This window comes from Triturus cristatus, chromosome 8, assembly GCF_964204655.1.
Source record: "Triturus cristatus chromosome 8, aTriCri1.1, whole genome shotgun sequence".
Taxonomy (NCBI): Eukaryota; Metazoa; Chordata; class Amphibia; order Caudata; family Salamandridae; genus Triturus; species Triturus cristatus.
The window spans coordinates 970,512,639-970,533,278 of NC_140591.1; the positions used below are offsets into that span (position 1 = coordinate 970,512,639).

Sequence of the window (20,640 nt, forward strand, 5' to 3'; positions counted from 1 at the left end):
TATCGTGAGAGGCAATGTGTTAAGTATTTATACACACACACCCAGTAACCCAGTGAAAACACCACAAAAGTACTTCACATCAGTTCAGAAAAATAGCCAATATTTGTTTGAGTAAACAAGACCAAAATGACAAATATCCAATATACACAAATCAAGTTATGAAGTATCAATATTAAGTAAAGTTCTCTTTTTTAGGAAACGCTTGACCAGGACAAATCCACAAGTTTAGTCCAACCGTGGGGGAATGCGGGCCGGATACAGGAGTCAGAAATAAAAAGATAGAAGAAACTATACCAAAAGATGCTAGGTCTAACATTAGACTTCTGTGCATGTCTAACACCAGTGGCCAATTCCTGTACATGATGTAAAGCAAACTGTATTTGCACCTGTTTATCATATCTAATCCCATGCATCAGCCAATCGAATTTGCTACCTTTTTTTCCACTCACTAGATGCATCCCTGCTGCCAACATACATACAAAAGGCGATGAGAGGAATGGTAATCGCTCGGGGTAGCATTGCAAACCATCATACTTTCGCTCAATAAGTCACCTCAGGTTAGACCCAGCCATATGTAAATCAGCCATGATCCTGGTCTAACAGGAACAGTCCAGTCCGAGCAACCACACCAGGCCCACCGTGACTCAGAACACAAGCAACCCTAAACCGATGTGGGTCTAGGTGGCCTCTTCAGTCGGGTTTAGCTTGGTTCCAGTGGCACAATGAGCACTGGACCCATTCTGGGCACACCCTTTACTACTTAGAACATCAAACACACAAAAAGTGATGAGAGGAAAGCTTGCAAATAGTCTAACCACTGGCAATCGCTCGGGGTAGCATAACAATGCAGCGTCATTCTTACCTAAACAGTCGTATCTTCCGTTGACATATTTTAGCTCAAAACCAATCTGGCACTTGCAGTAGAAACTTCCAAATGTATTCACACATCTCCGGTTGAAGGGGCAGAGGGCTTTACTGCCAGAACACTCATCAATATCTGTACAAGAAAAGACATATGTCTAATTTTTAAAATTGCACGCTACATGGTAATCCTTTGAATTTTGTTCAAGGAACGTCCTGCTCTCTGAACAATCATAAAGAAACAGCAACATATGATCCAAACCCTCAAATAACAATCTACTATGCAACTGGTGCATGTTTTATTAGGTGTGTTGATATAAAAACAGGCTTCGACAGCGTACATATTATTTACATTTTTTAGCCTGTGTTCGATCTTTTTCTCGTCGCTAGTGGATTCTGGGATTTATTTTGAGAAACTATTTAAAAAAACGTTAAACCTGATTCACTGAGTTTAAGCGTTTATATAAGGCTGGTGCACATGGTAGATATGTGTAGAGACCTGATTTTAGTACAGATTACCATTCGGGCTCTTTGGGTATTTAGCTGTACAATTTTTACCTGTGGAAACCGTTTTTACATCTAGAATACAGTAATATTGCCTCATTTAGAAATGGGCCACTGCCACCAGAAAACGTCTGCCTATATTTTTTCCTGTAAGACGGCTTGTAAGATGATCTAACACGTGTGGTAACCCGTAGCTGCCTGTTGTACCCTATTTTTCATGTCCAAATGTGAAATTGGGAGGTAAATCACGGTGCATTCTGTAATAACCCACTGTTGTTCATGCCCATTTGCCCTCTTTCAGTAAAATCATTGGTCTGGCAGCAGTACGAACATTTCTGAACAGTATATACTCCCTTTAAGCATGCGTCCAGTCAAAACACTGGTCAATAAACAGGCCAGTCACATTTTAGCTATTAAATTTTTTTTTTATAGGTTTTGCAAATGTTTGGATTTTAATCCCTTACGTTGGTAGGCGATTGGGGAATGGAACTGGGAAAATTCAACTGTGTGTTTGTTCATTGAAAGTTTCAGAAGGTGTCATGCTAAACTTTTTACAAATATCTTAGTAGCTAGGTTAGAAGAAGTCTTATCTGAATTCACCCTACCAACTGGAATGTAACAAGCACAGAATTTCTGGCGATAACATTTGACTAGCATTCACTTGCATTCATATAGCAGAGTGAGAGAATTACCCAGTTATCCTTCTCTATCGCGACACCGCGAAAGGGTTTGATCACATAAAGTGCAATTACTTGTTTGAGGTGCTTGATACGATGAGTCTGAGTACCTCCGCCAAAGCCAATAGGACAGCCAGGTTTGTTTGCCACAAAATAAAAATTGATAACAAGATGACATTGCCAATGTTATTATAAGAAAAACCTCTAAACTGACCTATATTGCTTTTAGTAAGGCCTGCTAAGGCCATGCTAACTAACACAACTCCAATATCAGTATCATACAACCGTGTTAGTCAAAAAAATAGATATTTTTATTATTTTTGTGACTAACACGGTTGTACGACACTGTTATTGGGTTTGTGTTTTTAATTAACCTTAGCAGGCTAATACCAGGGGGCAGACAGTGTTATGTAGCTTGCATTTAGCTTCCATTTAAGTTCTCGTGTTAACCTAGCTTCATTTTCTAATGGTGCTTTATACATGTTGTTCTATTGAGAGAATGACCCTTACACACATTTCTTCCTGATAGACATTGACGCCTTGTAGCCTAAACAGTTAGTTCCACTTTTTGACAGTTTTTCAATTGCCACCCTCCTCTGAATGAGGCCCTGTACCTAACACTATCCCATTCCCATTTAGAGGGCACCACATCTTTCTTTTGGAAAAAAGTGGAGTAGGGGGCAAAAAAACACAGATCTGCCAACTGTTGTGTATTTACGGAGAAACTAACTGAATGTGTTGCCTGTGACAAATTCCAGGGAGCAGAGACAAATATAATACACAAGAAAACATTTCAGATCATTAGCCTGCCTTCCTTTGTAGCAGGTCTGCTGCCCGCTCCCCACTCAAACGTTCATGTTGCTTCATATACAAAAATACATTTACATACAAAAATGCATACGCATGGATAGTAGAAGGCACAAATGTGTGATGGTGTGATAAAGTGGGTATTTTTTTTAAAGAATGAAATAATCACTTTTATTCACCTTTAACCACGTATGTACAGTGTCAATTTTACCTCAATGTGTTATATTCCTGGAAATTATTCATATTTAGTGGACCATCTTTAGCTATTAGTGAGATACTAATATGCATTTTACTGATGAATTTTGTTCAGCTGAAATAGGGTAATTTATATATTATCCGTGTAAACATTTACATCTAAATCACGATTTTGAAGATTAGAACTCAGGTTTGCTAGATTAATTTTCTTGGATCCAAAACGAATCGCCTTTGCTAGAAAGACCAAAAGCTGCTTAATGGAAATCCCGCCAAATCGAACATATTTCAGTGTGTGTTGCAATATATTGATTTGCGCAATGCCTTTTGTATTGGAGCGGATTTCAAGCAGACTTCTCATATTTATATAAGACTGGGCTAGCCACATTGATCGCCCTGCAATAAGCATTGAGCATTCTGTATCCGCCCTTTGAAATGAGCCAAAAAAGAGAATTTTGCCAAAATCATGGTAAAAATAAAAACAATTAAATATAAACTGCTTTGTATTTTAATGTGTGCAAATCATACGGAGCTAGTAATAGCTCACAGCAGTAATTTAATTCTACTTTCATTTCAGCATGTGAAGCCACCTACTGTTGAATTGGTTTAGTCCAATATGATATTTATACCCCCTTTGATGACGACACAATTCAACATTGTCCATAATAAAATCGCTCTGAACTATTAGACTTCTGCTTAAAAATGAGTCTGTCTAAGCTGACGATCTGGCTTGATGGCTGTCTCTCATCCTAGGTCACCCAACAGACCTTACAGCAGAGCTCCATGCACACTCCATGCAGTGAACGCTTCACATACCTACACATGTTCTTCCATCCGGTCCCAGCTGAAGACCAGGGGAGGGGCACAGGCATCTGACCTCACCCTTGACCTCTTCGCATCCGTACTGACAGTTCGCCATGGCACAGGACCTGGAATCTGAAATTAGTAACACACCACAGAGGTTAAACACCACACTGCTCAGCCCCTTACAGAAGCAGAGTCCCACACCAACATGTTTGTGATTTGAACTGGTCTAACACCACCATGTTTGAGGCATTTACAGGCACAGTATCTGACATGTTCTTCCCAACCTTTTCCTAAATTATCAAAGCTATGAGACACCAGGATAGTTTCTAGAGGTGAGCAAATATAAACTGAGTGGAATAAATTGACACTTTGAGCCCCTGGGGAAGGTTATCTTGGGGATCCGGTAAAGCTTGGAACCACAGTCTTCAAGTAAAAGACAATAACATACAAAGAAAGAACAGACTTAGTGAACGTGTAAATGGCACCTTAGATTCATACTTGAAAGATTCATCAGAATAGCTACATTAAACAAGCATTGGCAAAGCCAACTGGTCTTGGCAATCCAAGAGCTATAGGCATTGTCAATGCGTTGTCAATACTAATGGCACATCAGTGCAATCATGCACACTTGGTGCCAAGTGAGGCCTGCCCTTCTTGCAGCATCACCAGCGCAGCATGTAATGTGCCCTTGCCCCTCCGGGGGCCAGAGCACTAAAAGCAGCGCAGCAGACACTATCGACATAGAGAAGAGACATCCCTACAGCAGTTCTCTGCTTACAAATGGCATAATGTAACAACAATGTAATAACAATGTTATTTACATTAGTTGGCATAACGTAAGCAATTAATTTTGTTAGGGTGTTACCCTTGCATGCATGAAACAATATATATGTTCCTACTGAGTATGTTTGTTTCTACTATATATTTCTTTTTCGATCACGTAGAAGAGATTCATAAAAGGTATAAAAAGGAAATGTATGTTTGTAAATATAACATAGTTACTGTTGTTTCTATGCGATGATCAGCCTTTAATTTGCTGGATCTGACAACTGAAAATCAAGCGCACAGGCGTGATAAAATAATATATGTGAAGGGGAGATGTAAATATAAACTCGCGCTTCTGTGTATTTCATAGAGTCTTTATGTGGTGAGTGCATGTCTGAAACCTGAAACCGATGGAAAGCCTTTTCTTAAGCGAGTAAGTTGAAAGTAAATTAGAATTAAAAGTAATGTTGCACTGGCAAATCATTGCATTTGTTTGTACTCTGTTTTGCTGGTGAAACGTTTTTAATTGTTATTGCGCCCAAAAGAGTATGTTTTGCAATTAAATCACATGCACTTAGAATTAAACGCAAAATAAAAATAAACACACTATAGTGAAAGTATTTAACTTTGATTTGCAGGTGCAACATTACATTTAATAATGAATGAGTGTAAATTACTTTTACAGCATGCGCATAAACAAAGGCTGTGCATTGCTTGATTTTGTTTTTAAATGCACCCAAATAAAGTCTTTAAATTGAAGTGATGAGTTCACGACTGCATTAAGGGTAATTCATTCGTTGAATTAGGGCACACTGTCTGTGTTTGCACCAGGCACACCTGCTTAAAGGTGCTCTGTTGTGCAAACAATAACAGTAAGCCCTGTGTCACAGGGGCAGTGCTTAATGTATAAACGAATGTGTGCCAGTGCCAAAGCTCTGTTCAGAAGCCCACAGCTGGTGCAATTAAAGTTGGCATGTGGAATGCCATGGCTGCATAGCCTGAAAACCACCTCATGCCTCTTTAATCTACTACCCAGCACTCCCTGTACCTTTATTTCACTCTTTCAGGCTCTTGCTTTCCCCTTTTGCAATGGGGTTTCCGTCTTTCTCTTCATCAGTCTTTTCGTTTTGTGTGTAATCCCCCTCTTGCTCTTGGGAAAAGTCTGATTAGGAAAAATAAGTGCCAGTCCCCAAAAATAAGTGTCATTGGCCCCCACCGGCAACCACCAGCTTGAATTAGGCACTGAATACAGGCCCATGTGTCCAAATACAATTGAAAATCAATTGGGACACTTGAGGACCTTGGCTTGTAATATCGAATGGGTTCACTGCCCCAATTTACACTGGTGAGCATTGTCAAAGAGAGTGCCTGGTGAACATCAAGGATGTGTGTCAGATTTGTACAAATATTGTCCTTGTTGTTGTGCAAGAGCAAACTCTGTTGCAGACAACACTGTATGGAAACACAGAACATGAAGCAGATGGTTTCCTGTTTCTATACAGTGGCAGCCTCTTCCGGGTGACACTGAAGTCACCCCACAAAGGTGGAAGCAATCCAAACCTGCACCAAGGCTCGAGGGGACGATAGGGTCCTCTTCTGTGGCTAAGGTGCGGTGTGCGATGTGAGATCACAAATTGTGGGGCAACAATGCACCGGCCAACTCCTTGTTATGTGAAGGTAACATAGTGTTATGACAAGGGACAATTACATGTACACATTGACCAAAATTCGAAATGGCACTAAAAAGATTTTTTTTTAAAAAGGTGCAGTGTGCCGTTGCAATGAAACTGTGGGTGTGGCTCCTGCTGAACTGTTGGTGTCTTTGCAGGCACATCTCCGACCTTTCAGTGGCGGCTCCTCCTTTAAGGAGGAGGAGTGGCGCCCCACTGTTGTCGCAGCAGTGAACACATGAAAAATAAAATAATAATAATAATAACACAGGTTATTATCATGTTATTTTTCCTCACTTCAGCCGGGACTAGGAAGGGGCGGGGCGGGGGCATCCTGATGGACAACTGCAGCAAGGAGGAGGAGTGGTGGCACTGCTGCAAGTGAGCGTGTTGGTTTGGCCGGCATGCGCACTTAGATCTCTCCACCCAAGCGGTGCTGTACAGCCGGGTGGAGAATAGGCACAGGGTCTATTCCCTTCGTGTGCGCTGAACCAGGGCACTGAGACCAATCCGGGCACTGCTTTCGTGCTTGGTAATACCAGCATGGGAGCAGGGTCTGGATTGGTGCAGGGTATCTTGTTGACTGCGGGGAATCAAGGAGCAGAAGCGCAGAAGAGCACTGATGCGGCAGATGGCAGGTAATATTTTATATTCTTCTTCCTACGCTGCCTCCCCCACAATAGTCCCCTGTGCTACCCCCGCACTAGTCCCCCCCGCGCTGCCCCATCACATTAATGCCACAGCAGCAGCCACTGTGTCCTTCCTTTGTTACTGCGTCCTTTGAGGACCGTTTAGCTAGAGCACCTGCAACTATAATAAGTCACAGAAAAAATGGGCAAAAGTATTTCCTAATTTTAATGAGGACTCCCAATGACGAAAACGAGGGAACATCCCTATGCGCCCTTGCATTATATGGCTTCCTTTGCACCCCTGCAGTGTGTAGGACACACAACAGGCCATAGAAACACAAACTCTATTGTGTTTCCGGATCACTTTACTCATATAGGGCCTCATGTAGGTAGCGAAATACCGGTCGGTAACGGCCGATTTTCGGTAATTTTACCGTTACCGACCGGTATTTTGGCTAATGGTATGTAGGGGGACAATTTTTGCTTTCGGAATTTACAGAATCGGTAAAATTACCGAATCGGTAATAATACCGAATCGGTAATGTTACCGAATCGGTAACTTTTCCGAATCGGTAATTTTACCGATTCGGTAAATTCCGAAAGCAAAATCGAGATGTAGGGGGAGTGTGTGGGTGTGTTTTAGAGTCGGTATTTACCACCAACTTTTAGTTGGTGGTAAATAATTAATGTATGTATTCATGCATTTTTACCCGCGTAGCAGTGTGCAATGTGGCATGCATACATGCCCTTAGGGCATGTATGTGTGCCACATGTGCACACATGGCCGAAACAGGGGTGCAACAGGGTGTCAATGTGACACCCTGCCACCCTTGTATGTGTTCCCCCCATTACCGAATCGGTATTTACCGATTCGGTAATGAGGCATACCTTCCCATCAATGGGAAGGTATGCCTCATTACCGAATCGGTAAATACCGATTCGGTAATCACCGACTAGTAACGAATCGGTAAAAATTACCGACTCATTACCTACATACGAGTTACCACTTCTTAAATACCGAGTCGGTACGGCTCGGTATTTAAGAAGTGGTAACTGGTACGCTACCTACATGAGGCCCATAGTCACTGAGGCATAGAAAAATAAATTATCCTAGCTGTGACTTCCCTGTTTTGGCCGCAGCATCCACCATGATGATATTGGCTGTTCACTTCTCATTATAGCTCATATGATAAAACTACATCGTACACGTGCTTATTCTAAATGTGGCCCACACTCCCACCTCTCCACACGACTTACTTGCGCACGAGCCGTCGGGCATCAGCATGTAACCGTTGAGGCAATAGCACTTGTAGCTGCCGTGAGTGTTCATGCACCTGTGCTCGCAGGGGCGGGGCTTCAGGCCGCATTCATTCACATCTGGAAGGAGAGCAGAGGAACATGTGTGCAGTTCGTTTATTCCTCAAAAACAAATCATCAACACAGAGGGTCCTGGCAGGGGAGTAATCTGGGAAAGGGGTTAGCAGGCTTGCTTTTGGCTCGGAGGCACGTGCTAGGAAGGTGACGTAAGGAACCTTCTGCCTCGGCCTGTAAACACAGTCCCAAACGATGCCCCCTAGGGAAAGAAACAGAAAGAAACCAAGGCGGTGCATGCAGATTTGTTTTACAATCAAGCCTGTTGTACATGGTCTTCGGGGATGGCAGAGAGAGAATGGAGATAATGTGTTCCAAACAGAATAAAGAGACCTTCTTGATATTGAGTAACAGTGCAAGTATTTGAGGAACTCGAGACAAAATCTACGTTTTCTTTTTGAGCAGTCCTTAAGAGGTATTTTCATAATTTTGCACCGCCTACTGGTGGCACGAAAAGGCTGCTGACTTGCTTGACCTGCTGACCGCGACTGCTGTCCGAATATTACAGTTGGTTAGCCATGAGGATCCCAATAAACAATGGAAAATATATGTGCTGAGTTGACTACATTCATATCTTTGTCCTACACAGCATATTGATTTATTGAGTTATATGTAGCATCTACATAGCACTATCGAAGCCACAGGGTCTCTAGACTTCTTTGCAGGTTGTATGACACAGGCACGAATGGCTAAACCATGCGTGCCTCTACCATGCAGCCTGAAACACAAATGCGTTTTAACCACGCATTCCTTTAACACGCATGCCTTTACCATGCAATGTCTTTTTAAACGCATGAGTGGTAACAGGTTGTGCATGGTTAAGATTGCCTCTACCCCGACCCCTCTCCCCGCCCTAAAATTATATCCCCCTACCTCGCTCCCCCGCCATTAGGCCTAAAACCTGCCCTGCTCTTAAAAACTACTCATTCCCCTGCCCCTACCCTAAGGCCTAAAACCCTGCCTCCTACCATAAACTACCCTGACCTCAGCCCCCCTGCCCTGAGCCCTAAAACGAATCCCTGCGTCGTCCATAAAATGACCCCAACCCCTTCCACTGTCCTGAGGCCTAAAATCCTACCCCCAATTAAAAAACTACCCGACCCCCCGCTCGGAGCCCTATAACCGCCCGACTCCTAAAACACCCCCATACCCAGCTCTTAAAACAACTGCAACCCCCTCCCCTGCTCTGAGCCCTAAAACCCTGCCCCCTTCCTAAAAGTACCCTGACCCCACGCCCTGAGCCCTAAAAGCGACCCCCAACCTCAACAAGCATTGGCATAGCCAATAGGTCTCACCTTTGGGACCTTATAAGTGTTTAGCCATGCAACAGTTGCATAACTAAATACTTATAAGGTCCCAAAAGCGAGACCTATTGGCCATGCAAAGCGGCCGTGCGGACGCGAAAGTTAAAGTAATCGTGGTAAAGCGCGTTGCGTGCACCCGCGCACATGCACTGTAGCTCTAGGCTGGCCTGGTAGCACTTTTTGGAGCCCTCTCAATAAGTCTCGCCAGACCAGCGCATGCGCTGAGTCAGGCGAGACCTAAAAACGACCCCCAAATCCTGGCCCTAGCCCCACTTACCTGTCAGCATCCAGAGCTTTCGGCTCAGATGCTTCCTCTTCTTCTCCCCACCCATCCTGTACACTAGATCGCTATCTGCCTTCAGGCAAGCGTGGTTAACCCTGCAGGGAAACGCACGCGTGGCTCTGCCCACATTGTTACGGCCATTTCCCGTCTTTGCGTTGTCACAGTCAAATACAAGACCAGTATCAAAAACTATATTATATTTAACCTAATTAGACAAATAACAGTGGTCAAAGAGCAGGGGTGGAATACAAAAGTCATCAGAATAAGAGAGGCAACCTCAGTCAACGTGTTAAAGAGGAATCAGTTTGTTGGGAAAAGGAAGGGGTCTAACAAATGAGAGAAGCTTTATGGACATTCAGGCTGTAGTGGTGGCATGGTAGTAATCATAGCTTGGAGGCAACACAGTACATTTATTTGCTATTTGATTTTTTCGAATTCTAGAGTCAATATGTACTTTCTACTGTTACAGTTTGATACAACATTAGAGTCAGAGGTGTATTGCTTGATACATGAATGCAGCACAGTGTGAATTTGACTCACACATCTCCATCACTGATAACAGCAATTTCAGTGACCCATATTACGCCATAGGGTGGGGGTAAAACCATCTTGTAAAACATATTAATTCTTTGAAGTTAGCATGTACAGTATAACACAAGTTATGCAGAAGCTAATGGTGACCGATTCCAACATGGTAAAGATTAAACTCAGGCATTGGGAAAGCAAATAGGTCCCACTTTGTTTGACTACTGGCTGATGCTTTTGCAGATGCTGCACAGCATTGGAAGAAAATAAAACGCCTTTTGCTGATGCTTTGCAGCATCAGCAAAACATGATGGTCACATTTAGGCAGGATCATTTCTTTTTATTGGCATATGCTTGCAAATTTTTTTTTGCACCAGCTTGAAGACAAAAGAGCATATCAACTGCAGCATTCTGTACCATATAGTGCTGTTTAATGAGTTATGATGGGCGGCCTAAATCAGTGATACTCAAAGTGTGGCCCCCCAGGTCAACAGCAGCCCTGGGCTGCTGTTTACTCGACTCAGCACTAACATGAAAAATATTCTAAATTAACAGGCAAACATTTATTTCATGGTTATTTGAAGATAAACAAAGGAAGCAACTAGGGTGTCCTGAACTCCTTAGCTTTAGGAACACCTTCATTTTCAAAGACATCTTGCAGCAAACGTGTAAAAATATGATAGTCTCTTCAAAGTTCAAAAAGTGTATTTCACTAACAGGATGAATTGTTTCACTTTAATATTTCATGTCAGTGCATTCAGGAGTATTTCTTTTAAGTGCATTGAGGACTTTTTTTTAAGTGACAGTTTTCAAACGTGAATTTAGAACTCTTCATGCTCCTCCCTATCCAGACAACAATGCCAATAGTGAACTAAGAGGCAAGACAATTGTTATGTCCATCCTTTGGGTTGGGCTGGCTTGCATATTGTACATGAACAATATAATAGTTTATTGAATGAAACACAGGAGAAGGTTTTGTACAGCACACACCCTTAAGTCATGTATTTCTAAGTACTCTTATATGTGATAATGAAGAAAAAGGAGGGAAAGTGAACTAAAATAAATTGCCTAGGATCACACAATTTGGCCAAGTAGCAAAGCCGACATTGATCGCAGGTTTTCTGGTTTTACATTGTGCAATTCAGCCACTAGATGCACATTGTTTGGTTCCCCTTCTCCCATCTTATCCCCTCGCCCCGACCGTCACCCTGTTGGCATCAGTGCAGCCCTCGGCCAAGCCACAGACTAAAGATTTTGGCCCCTGGGAAAATGTTTGCGAGTACCCATGGCCTAAATAGAGACAGTTCCCATATTCCAGGTGAAATAGAATAAGAAATGGACCATAGTTTTCTGACAATTAAAAGTAAGCAAATGCAGAACTTAATGGTGAACTCCAATGCTAGTTTAGCTTTTGTACTCCAACAGTGTGCCACAATTTGCATGTATTTAACTTAGTACTTGTGCACTTTACTACCTTAGTATATATGTTTAACACTCATGAACATTTCAGAAACATTCACAATCACTGGATGATGTAATCAGTAATGTCATTTGAAATGTCATCAGTGATGTCACTGACCATGTCATGAGTGATGTAATTATGTAATATGTGAGGTTATAAGCAGTGCATTGCGGGTGCTAAGTTGTAGTTAGCTCAGGTAACTATAACTCCTGAATTTCACTGGTTATGCATGAGTGAAGTCTGAGCCTAACTATAACGTCCCTTTAACCTTTGTTTTTTTCAGTGAATTTCTACGGATTCTTTAAATTCTATTTCCTAACAATAACACCCCTATAACCTTTTTTTTAGTGCATGTCTAAGGTTTTTTAATGTTATTACCTAGCTATAACGTCACTGTAACCTTTGTTTTTTTAAGGGAATTTCTAAGGTTTTTTTAATTATATTTCCTAACTGTAACCATTAACCTTAGACAGTGAGTGTGTGAGTGAGTCCATGAGTGTCTCAATAAGTCTGTGAGTGGGTGTGAGAGTGTCTAAGTGGGTCTTTCAATGGGTGTGGGAGTGTCTGAGTGGGTCTGGGAGTGGCTGCATAAGTGTCTCACTGGGTGTGTGAGTGGATGCATAAGTGTCTGAGTGGGTCTGTGAGTGAGTGTCTGAGTGGGTGAGTGAGTGAGTGGGTCTGTGAGTGGGTGTCAGAGTATCTGAGGGGGTCTGTGAGTGGCTGCATGAGTTTCTGAATGGGTCTGTAAGTGGGTGTCAGAGTGTCTGAGTGGGTTTTTGAGTGCCTCCATAGGTGTGTGAGTCAGTCTGTGAGAGAGTGCATAAGCATCTGAGTGGGTCTGTAAGTGGGTGTGAGAGTCTCTGAGTGAGTCAGTGAGTGGGTGTGTGAGTGGGTTTGTGAGTGGGTGCATGAGTCTCTGAGTAAGTCTGTGAGTGGGTGCATGAGTGTCTGTGTGGGTCTGTGAGTGGATGCATGAGTTTGCTCGTTTTTCTCCCTCTGTTTTGCCTTTACTGCTCAATTTTCTGCCTCTGTTTTGCCTTTCCTGCTCGTATTTCTGCTCTCGGTTTTGCCTTTCCTGCACATTTTTATGCCCACTGTTGTACCTTTTCTGCACATTTTTCCGCCCTCTGTTTTGCCTTTTCTGCTTATTTTTCTGTCTATATGTTTTGACTTTTGTGCTCATTTTTCTGCCCTCTGTTTTGTCTTTTTGTGCTTGTTTTTCTGCCCTCTGTTTTTCACAGGGAAGGGGGCTGTGTGGCCCTCCTCCCTGGGCCAATTTCAGCCCCGGGGACCCATCCCCCAGGACCGGCCATAATTTACTGCACAACCACCATCCCCAGCCCAGGTTCAGCCCTGGGGACACTATCCCCCAGGGTTTGGCCTTAAAATATATGTTATCAAAAGGGAAGGGGGAGCCACGTGGCCCCCCTCCCCGGGGTGATTTTAGGCCCAGGGACCCCCTCACCTGGACCCGCCTGAAATATGATGGGGAGGGGTGGCGCTCAGCCTCCCTGGTTGATTTTGACTGTTGGATCTGCAGCGAATCCACACCGCTAAATATACAAATTTGGGTTTTTGGGTAATATATCTAAAACTACTGAACAGATGCACCAAAGTACCAAAAGTCACTACTCTGGACTAAGATCTAGCTTTCTACCAAATTTGGTGCAATTCCGTTCAGTGGTTCGGGCTGTAGTCGTATTAAAAAACCCTCTGAGAATTAAATGGGGAAAATGTGTTTTGGGACCCCCATTTTGCTCGCCCCCTGCTAGACAAATCATCCCGAAATGTTCAAGACAGCAGCTGAAGTAATTGGGAAATGTTTTTGAAAACAGCACCAAAGTTATTAGCAAAACAAAAAATCCTTTTACTATGGAAACTAGGTGCTAATTATAACTACCTACTGGCGACTGCCAGTTGGTAATATATATATATATATTCACTTAAAAAACCATAGGTTTCACACATGTTATAGTTAGATGGACATTTCACTCGTGAAAAACCATTGAAATTCCCCCGTTATAGTTAGTGCAGGCAACTATAACTCACGCAACCGCAATCCTCTGCTGATGACGTCAGATATTACATCACTGTATTTAGACACCTATTTACCCATGTCTTCTTCCATTACTCTTTAGCTATACATATATTACAAATATTTTTTTTTCAGAAAGATACATATGTCATCAGTGATGTAATATCTGACGTCATCAGCAGAGGATTGCGGTCGCGTGAGTTATAGTTGCCTGCACTAACTATAACGGGGGAATTTCAATGGTTTTTCACGAGTGAAATGTCCAGCTAACTATAACATGTGTGAAACCTATGGTTTTTTAAGTGAATTTGCAAGGTTTTTTAAATGCTAATTCCTAACTTTAACGTGTGTGGAACCTATGGTTTTTGCAGTGAATTTTTACGTTTCTTTAAATGCTAAGTTATGTATTTATTTATTTATTTATTTTTTTAAGGTTTTTCACCGTGCGCGTACCGTACGCGCACGGTGCGCTTCGCGCACCGCGCTCCCACGTTACGCAGTTCGCAGAATTTTTCCGTTTCTACCGTACGCGCACGCTACGCGCACTCCGCGATTTTTAAAAAAATTTGGCCCTTGGGGGTCCTTCTGGGACCCCCTGACAAAGGCTAGTGGGTCAGGAACTGTCCACCCTGCCCCCTTTTCACGTTCTCCACCTTTGTTTTTCACCCCCTCAGACTGCGAGAGACAAAATGGCGGCTGACACTTCCTGGTTTCGACCGATTCGAATGTTTACTAAGATCTAACAACCAATCAGAATCGCGCACGGCTGCGTGCGCATACGGTACGTTGTACCGTACGCGCACGGAGCGCGCCTATAGATATATATATGCTTTTAAATGCTATTTTCTCAGGAAATACTTAACAGATTTACACCAGACCTACAAAAGGCACATCCCTGACCTGAGGACTACCTCTCTGCCAAATTTCAAGTAATTCTGTTCAGCCGTTCGGGCTGTAGCTTGGACTAAAGGTCCTATGGAAAAATGCATGGGGAAAACGCGTTTTGGGACCCCCCCTTTGTCTCAGCCCCCGCTGGACGAATCCCCCCGAGACTTCCAGGGAAGGAGCGGAGCGGAGCGCCCCACCTATTTTGAAAATTTCGCGAGGATTCGTCAATCGGCGCCAAAGTTATTCCAAATAGAATGTTGCGGATTTCCTATGGAAACACGATCCTAACTATAACTATCTACTGGCGACCGCCAGTAGATAATATATACATATATACACACACACTCACACATATATATCTAAAAAAAAACATATATATATATCTATACATATATATGTGTATTTATAAAAACCTACTAACTAAAAATCTGAAACTTACCTGTGATGTAATGACTCCTGATGTACATCGAAGTAACCATAAAAAGCATGCTAGCAAGTCTGCTAATGGGATGGAGGTAGCATTAGCACAATCTGTTTAGTGCAATAGTTCTGTTCTATTTTTCCTTAAATTTTGCCTCTTACTAGAACCTTTTTGGTTTCGGTGAATAAGTGTGTGGAGAGTATTTTGTAATCTTTCCTCTAACCTTTTAGCATAGATGTTGCTATCAGAATCAAGACGAGATATTGTTCTGTATGAAGAGTTAAAGGCAGAGGGCCTGATTCACAAAGATAAAATTAGACCAAAGCTCTAAGTTTAGACCAAAAGTCTAACTTTACTACTTTTTGGTATTCACAAAGATAAGTTACAAGTAGTATTTTTATGAATGAAGAGTTTCTGCACTCGGGCGGAATCTCTGTACTCAGGGTAGACTCTCCACACTTGGCGCTCTGAGGGACTCGATGACTTGAGTGCACAGATTTCACCCGAGTGCAGAGATCTCGCTCGAGTGCGGAAACTCTGCAGTCATAAAAATACTACTCGTAACGTACCTTTGTGAATACCAAAAAGTAGTAACGTTAGACTTCTGCATTAAACTTAGACCTTTAGTGTAACTTTACCTTTGTGAATCGAGGGCTTTAACTCTTCAGCCCTGTATCTTTAGTGAGTTTTATGAATATTGTTATAAAAGCTTAATTCCAGGAATTTGAAATAGTTCAAATCTCAAATATTTCTCTGCAGATTAATCAAAAAAGTGAATAGAAGATTTCTGAAAAATATTTCCATAGTTCTGCAGGATAGGCCATCAGGGCCGAATACATTTCCACTCTTTAAACCACGTATAGACTTTTCTTCCCTGCAAATAAGAGCTGATTACCCATCTTGTGTAGAATTTGTTAACTGTGGCAAAGTTAAGTGCTCAATAAAGTCTTTAGATAGCTGCTGATCAAAGTGCTTGCTTAATGTAGATATACCTTAAATGTTTCTATCAACTTTAACAAACAATTCTTGTATAGTTGTCTCAGTATTGCAAACTTCTCTTCCATCCATCAAAACTTTGATATGATTTTTATTCAAATTCTGCGCTGTTTGTCAAGCTAAATGTTTGACACTTTCTGGTTCAGCTCGTATGATTTCACTTGATTTCCAACCCACCATCTAGCCAAATTCCCACTCAAAGTATTTTGCTTTGGACTTGGGCATCTGCTTTAGAATGGTTTTCTAGAATGCTATTGATTTGAGGTTGCAGTTCTTCTAAACCAGCAACCAGTTTTACTCTTTTTAATGTTTCATGTAGTTGCTTTATTACTACATCTTTCATTATAATACCCCTGATATATGCTTTATACGACACCAATAACTGAAATTTATTTTGCATTTTCAGGCTTTCTTTAAAAAAAAAAAATCTACATTTGATTTTTAAGTGATACTACAAGTTCTGTGTCTTTCATCTGTGCTCTGTGAACGGTCCATGTCTGGTATTGTGAGGTATTGCAAAATAACTGATATTGATGGCTACAATAGCATGATCTGAGAAGTGATAAGGCTGTAGTCTGCTTTAATTTTTATACTGCCAATTGCAATGAAACTTAAAAATAATACAATTTTGAATATGAATTATACTTCTTTCAGAATCCAAGTTTAGCTTGGTGTTTGATGATTTCCCTTCCTGTAGAGATCTACCAGATCCAGACTGGGTTTTAGCCCTCTTATTGCCTCTTAGTTTGGGGAGCGATTCAGAAAATCTTTTGGCAGAGCAGTCAATCATAGCATATGCTAGTTTACAGTCTCCTACAATAATGTAAGATTATCTCATTTTTTGTTGTTTCTATTCCTTTCCTGTGATATATGGAGAACTAATCAGGATTTAATAGTGTACCTCCTATACTAAGGGTAACAGCTGCACATCTAACCAGATGCTGAGATGATTGTATCACATTCCATCTCTAATAGATAAATATATGTGTATGGAATATGTGTTTCCTGCAGCAGTAACACATCAATCCCTGAATTATGTAAAATTGGGAACATGGTTGTACATTTCTTTTTATCACAGATCAACCCATTGACATTCCAAATCCCTTTACTCAGAGGTTTAGCTGTGTTTGTTTTAAACAGATGTTGTATCATTTGTATATTTAATTTCCTGTTTGAGGACCTTCATATTTTTCTACCATTTCTTACCAATTTGTGCCACTTTGAGCCTGTTTCAGTGTCCTTCCCAGTCAACATTGCTTAGCAATATCCCTATTCTTCAAATCCACCCACCCCAGGAAACCCGCTTCTAGTTTCTGTAATAAAAACCCCTTGCCTCCGGATAGACCCTTACTTATTACCTTCCTTTGGATTTGTTCTTGGTGGAAAGTGAATCAAGTAATTTCTCAGCCTTCGCTTTAGAACAAATTTAGGAGTACTGTTAACCAATACCTTCAATCTAGAGGGAAACTGAGAGTACGCTTCATATGCGTGGATTTGAACATAGTTATAGATTGTCTCAGCTTCCAACACAGCCAATCCCTTCTTTTGCTTATATATGGTCAAATATGAATTTACTTTCCTTTGTATTGTGTATCTTTGCAAGTATTTATAAGTATATTCTCTGCTACTGAATAAATCTGAACATTTTGTGGAATTTTTCTTGTGTTAGAACCATCTTTTCACTTGCCTTGAGAAGGTTCTTTGTGAACATGCTGGATTTATGCTTCTAGACAGATGAAAGAGAATATCTCGTTCACATTTTCCAGATTTAGAACAAAGTTTTTGACTCTTCATTAATAATTCAGATATTATTTCTGCTTGAGTGGTTTTCCATGATCAGTATTGGAATCCATAATGTATTTCTCCTCTTAAAACGCTCCTATTGATTTGAATTTGTCTTAACTGTGTCACTCATAAAGCTCATTTGCACATCTAATCTCCCACATCTGGCTTTAGATTATTGAATCTCCTCTGATATGCTGCTGCAACTGACTTCTGATTTCAGTCAATTTTAAGTTAATTTCCAGTTGGTGAATATGTTGCCTGTTGCTTGGATTTTTTTCAATGCTTGCTCACTCACAATTAGTAAAATATTCTGTTCAAATGAATGAATTGGTCTAATTCTAGGGTTTATTGCTCTCCTGTTGTTGGTCTATCATATTACTCAGTGTAGTTGATTACAAAGGCTGTGTTATACTTGAAATGTTGGATGTTCTTATCCGGGGTAGAGCTCACCAATGTTCATGCTCCTTCAGGCACATGTTGTTTTGGCGGTGCCCCTAGTACTTTCATTGAGATTTTGGTGATTCTGTTAACATTTTCTATGATGGTTTCAAAGCTGCAGTCTGGAGTTACTTCCCAACAGGCTTGAACATAAAGGATAGATAATTTGCTTGTTACAAGATCATGAGATGTCTGAATTGTATTCTGGGTATATTGAGAGTTTTATTCAATGCTGAATAGAATTCTGTCTATCCTTCCTCTATCTCTCATTTCCCCCTCAATTATTTCACATGAATTTCATTTTAGTATAGCAGTAGGGGTATCTGAAGTTAAAGTTTTGTTATCATTTTTCAAAATAAAACCTGAAGATAGAAGGGGGCGTGAAGAAAGAAACTTAGCCTGGTGTTTTTGTAACAACCTTTGTTCAATAGCACAAGTACTTTAATACTGCAAGCTTAAGAGGCTACTTTTCCTTGTGTAAATCTTCACCTAACACCGTCAGCTTTTTTATTGTATCTAAGTTGCTGATACAACTTTTCCTTTTTCTCCTTTTGTGTGGTTCCAAAACATTTTTATTTGATGATCCCTGTTACTTTTCAACTTGGGGAATCTTATTTCTTTTCATTCAAGTGAGAGTATTAGTAAATCAAGCTACCCATGCCCGCTCCCTCACTATGAGATAATATTGTCAGTAATCAACAGGGGTATATTTTATGTGTCCTTTGTCGATTTGCATGCTGCCTTTGACTTGGTCCCCAGGAGCAAGTTGTGGAGAGCAATGGGCATTCTTGCAAACCTGCTCGACATTTTAGTGCATCTACATTCAGATAATTATGCCTGAGTTAGATGGGGGAGTATGGGCAACTGACGGATCCATTTAGGATTAAACATGGAGTCAGGCAGGGCTGTGCTCTTGCCCCCAAATGTTTTACTTTGTATATTAATAGGGTAGTGCATTGTTTGAACTGGGATGGGTGTGATTCATCAAAAGTGAGCAGCCGATGGTTGCCCGCCTGACGTTTTGAGTACAACACCCTATTGCTTTTGAAATCTCCCCAGGGGCTACAGCAGCTGCTAAATAACATTAATGCTTTCTGGTTTTAGTGGGGGCCTCAGCTGAATAGTTTGAAGCCCAAATGTATGGTATTCGGCCCTGCAAAGCAAAAAAAGAGTAAGATTAAAATGTACGTGGACCAGGATGCAATTGAGCAGGTGTCCAATTGTGACTATTTGAGATTAATATTTACGCCAAACCTCAACTGGGATTTGCATCTCCAAAAAACACAATTTCTATTAACCCACCATACTGAGCGTATAGTAAAACTCCACAAAAGGACAGTATCTCAAAGGGTTGCACCACCCTTAATGATTTATAATGTAAAGGCTATGGGGGCAGCCCTGTATGATTCAGAAATCTAGAGGTTGTGTGAACCCCAAAATCTTGTCAGCTGTCGAAAATCAGTTCCTAAAATCCCTTTTGGGGCTCCCTACGAGCACACCAGTGATTCTGGTTTTCTTGGACCTGGCACTAAGTGGAATAGCACAGAAGATTGAGTGCATACTTTTGATCTATTGGTACCGGTTATGGTACTCTCCAGCCCTTGATCCATACCGAGTGGGTCTAAGAGATCTTATATTGCCTGAGTGGGCTTGCAAAATCCTATCGTCGAATTTTGTGAAAGTATTATTGAGGAAATTGGGATTGGAGAGATTTTGGTTATCCCCAGATGAACTAAGTTCAGTATCAAAAGCCGGCCTAAAAGAAATGTGTTGGGACTTTATATCTGTCCAAACTGTTATAAATTGCAAGTGACCATTGACTAGGGAGTTTATAGATTTTAAACCATGCCCTTGGTACACATTTACAGTTGATAAAATCTCGCCGTCCCTTGCACGTAATGTGTAAATCCAATTTACATGTAAATTGTTACCCACAAAAAGGTTCTGTGGCAAATGTTTTGAAGCTGTACCGGGGGCGACCTCTGCCCTACCTGTGCAGGAGTGTCAGATTCACTCATTCACATGTAATTTTTTTGACTGGCCTATGGCTTCCAAAAAGCTAAATGGATAGTTCCCCTTTGTAGGAACCTGGGCATTAGACAGCACCTGGAGGCCTTAAGGATCCTTAGTACAGAATCTAATAGGTTGGTGGATTATTCCCTCACAAAATTTCTCATGTCTGATTGGATCTGGTGTAGCAAGTGCATACAAGCTAAGGAG

General features: G+C 41.4%; 1 protein-coding gene across 1 annotated transcript in view; it reads right to left on the bottom strand.

Annotated features, from left to right (window-relative positions):
* EGFL6 (EGF like domain multiple 6) overlaps window positions 1-20,640 on the bottom strand; it is a 439,195-nt gene that overhangs the window by 201,737 nt on the left and 216,818 nt on the right. The window contains exons 4-6 of the mRNA XM_085622499.1: window positions 8,170-8,289; window positions 3,858-3,977; window positions 863-997 (exon numbers count right to left, since the gene is read on the bottom strand). Coding sequence (XP_085478625.1) covers window positions 863-997; window positions 3,858-3,977; window positions 8,170-8,289 — 375 coding nt within the window. The remainder of the gene's footprint in view (window positions 1-862; window positions 998-3,857; window positions 3,978-8,169; window positions 8,290-20,640) is intronic.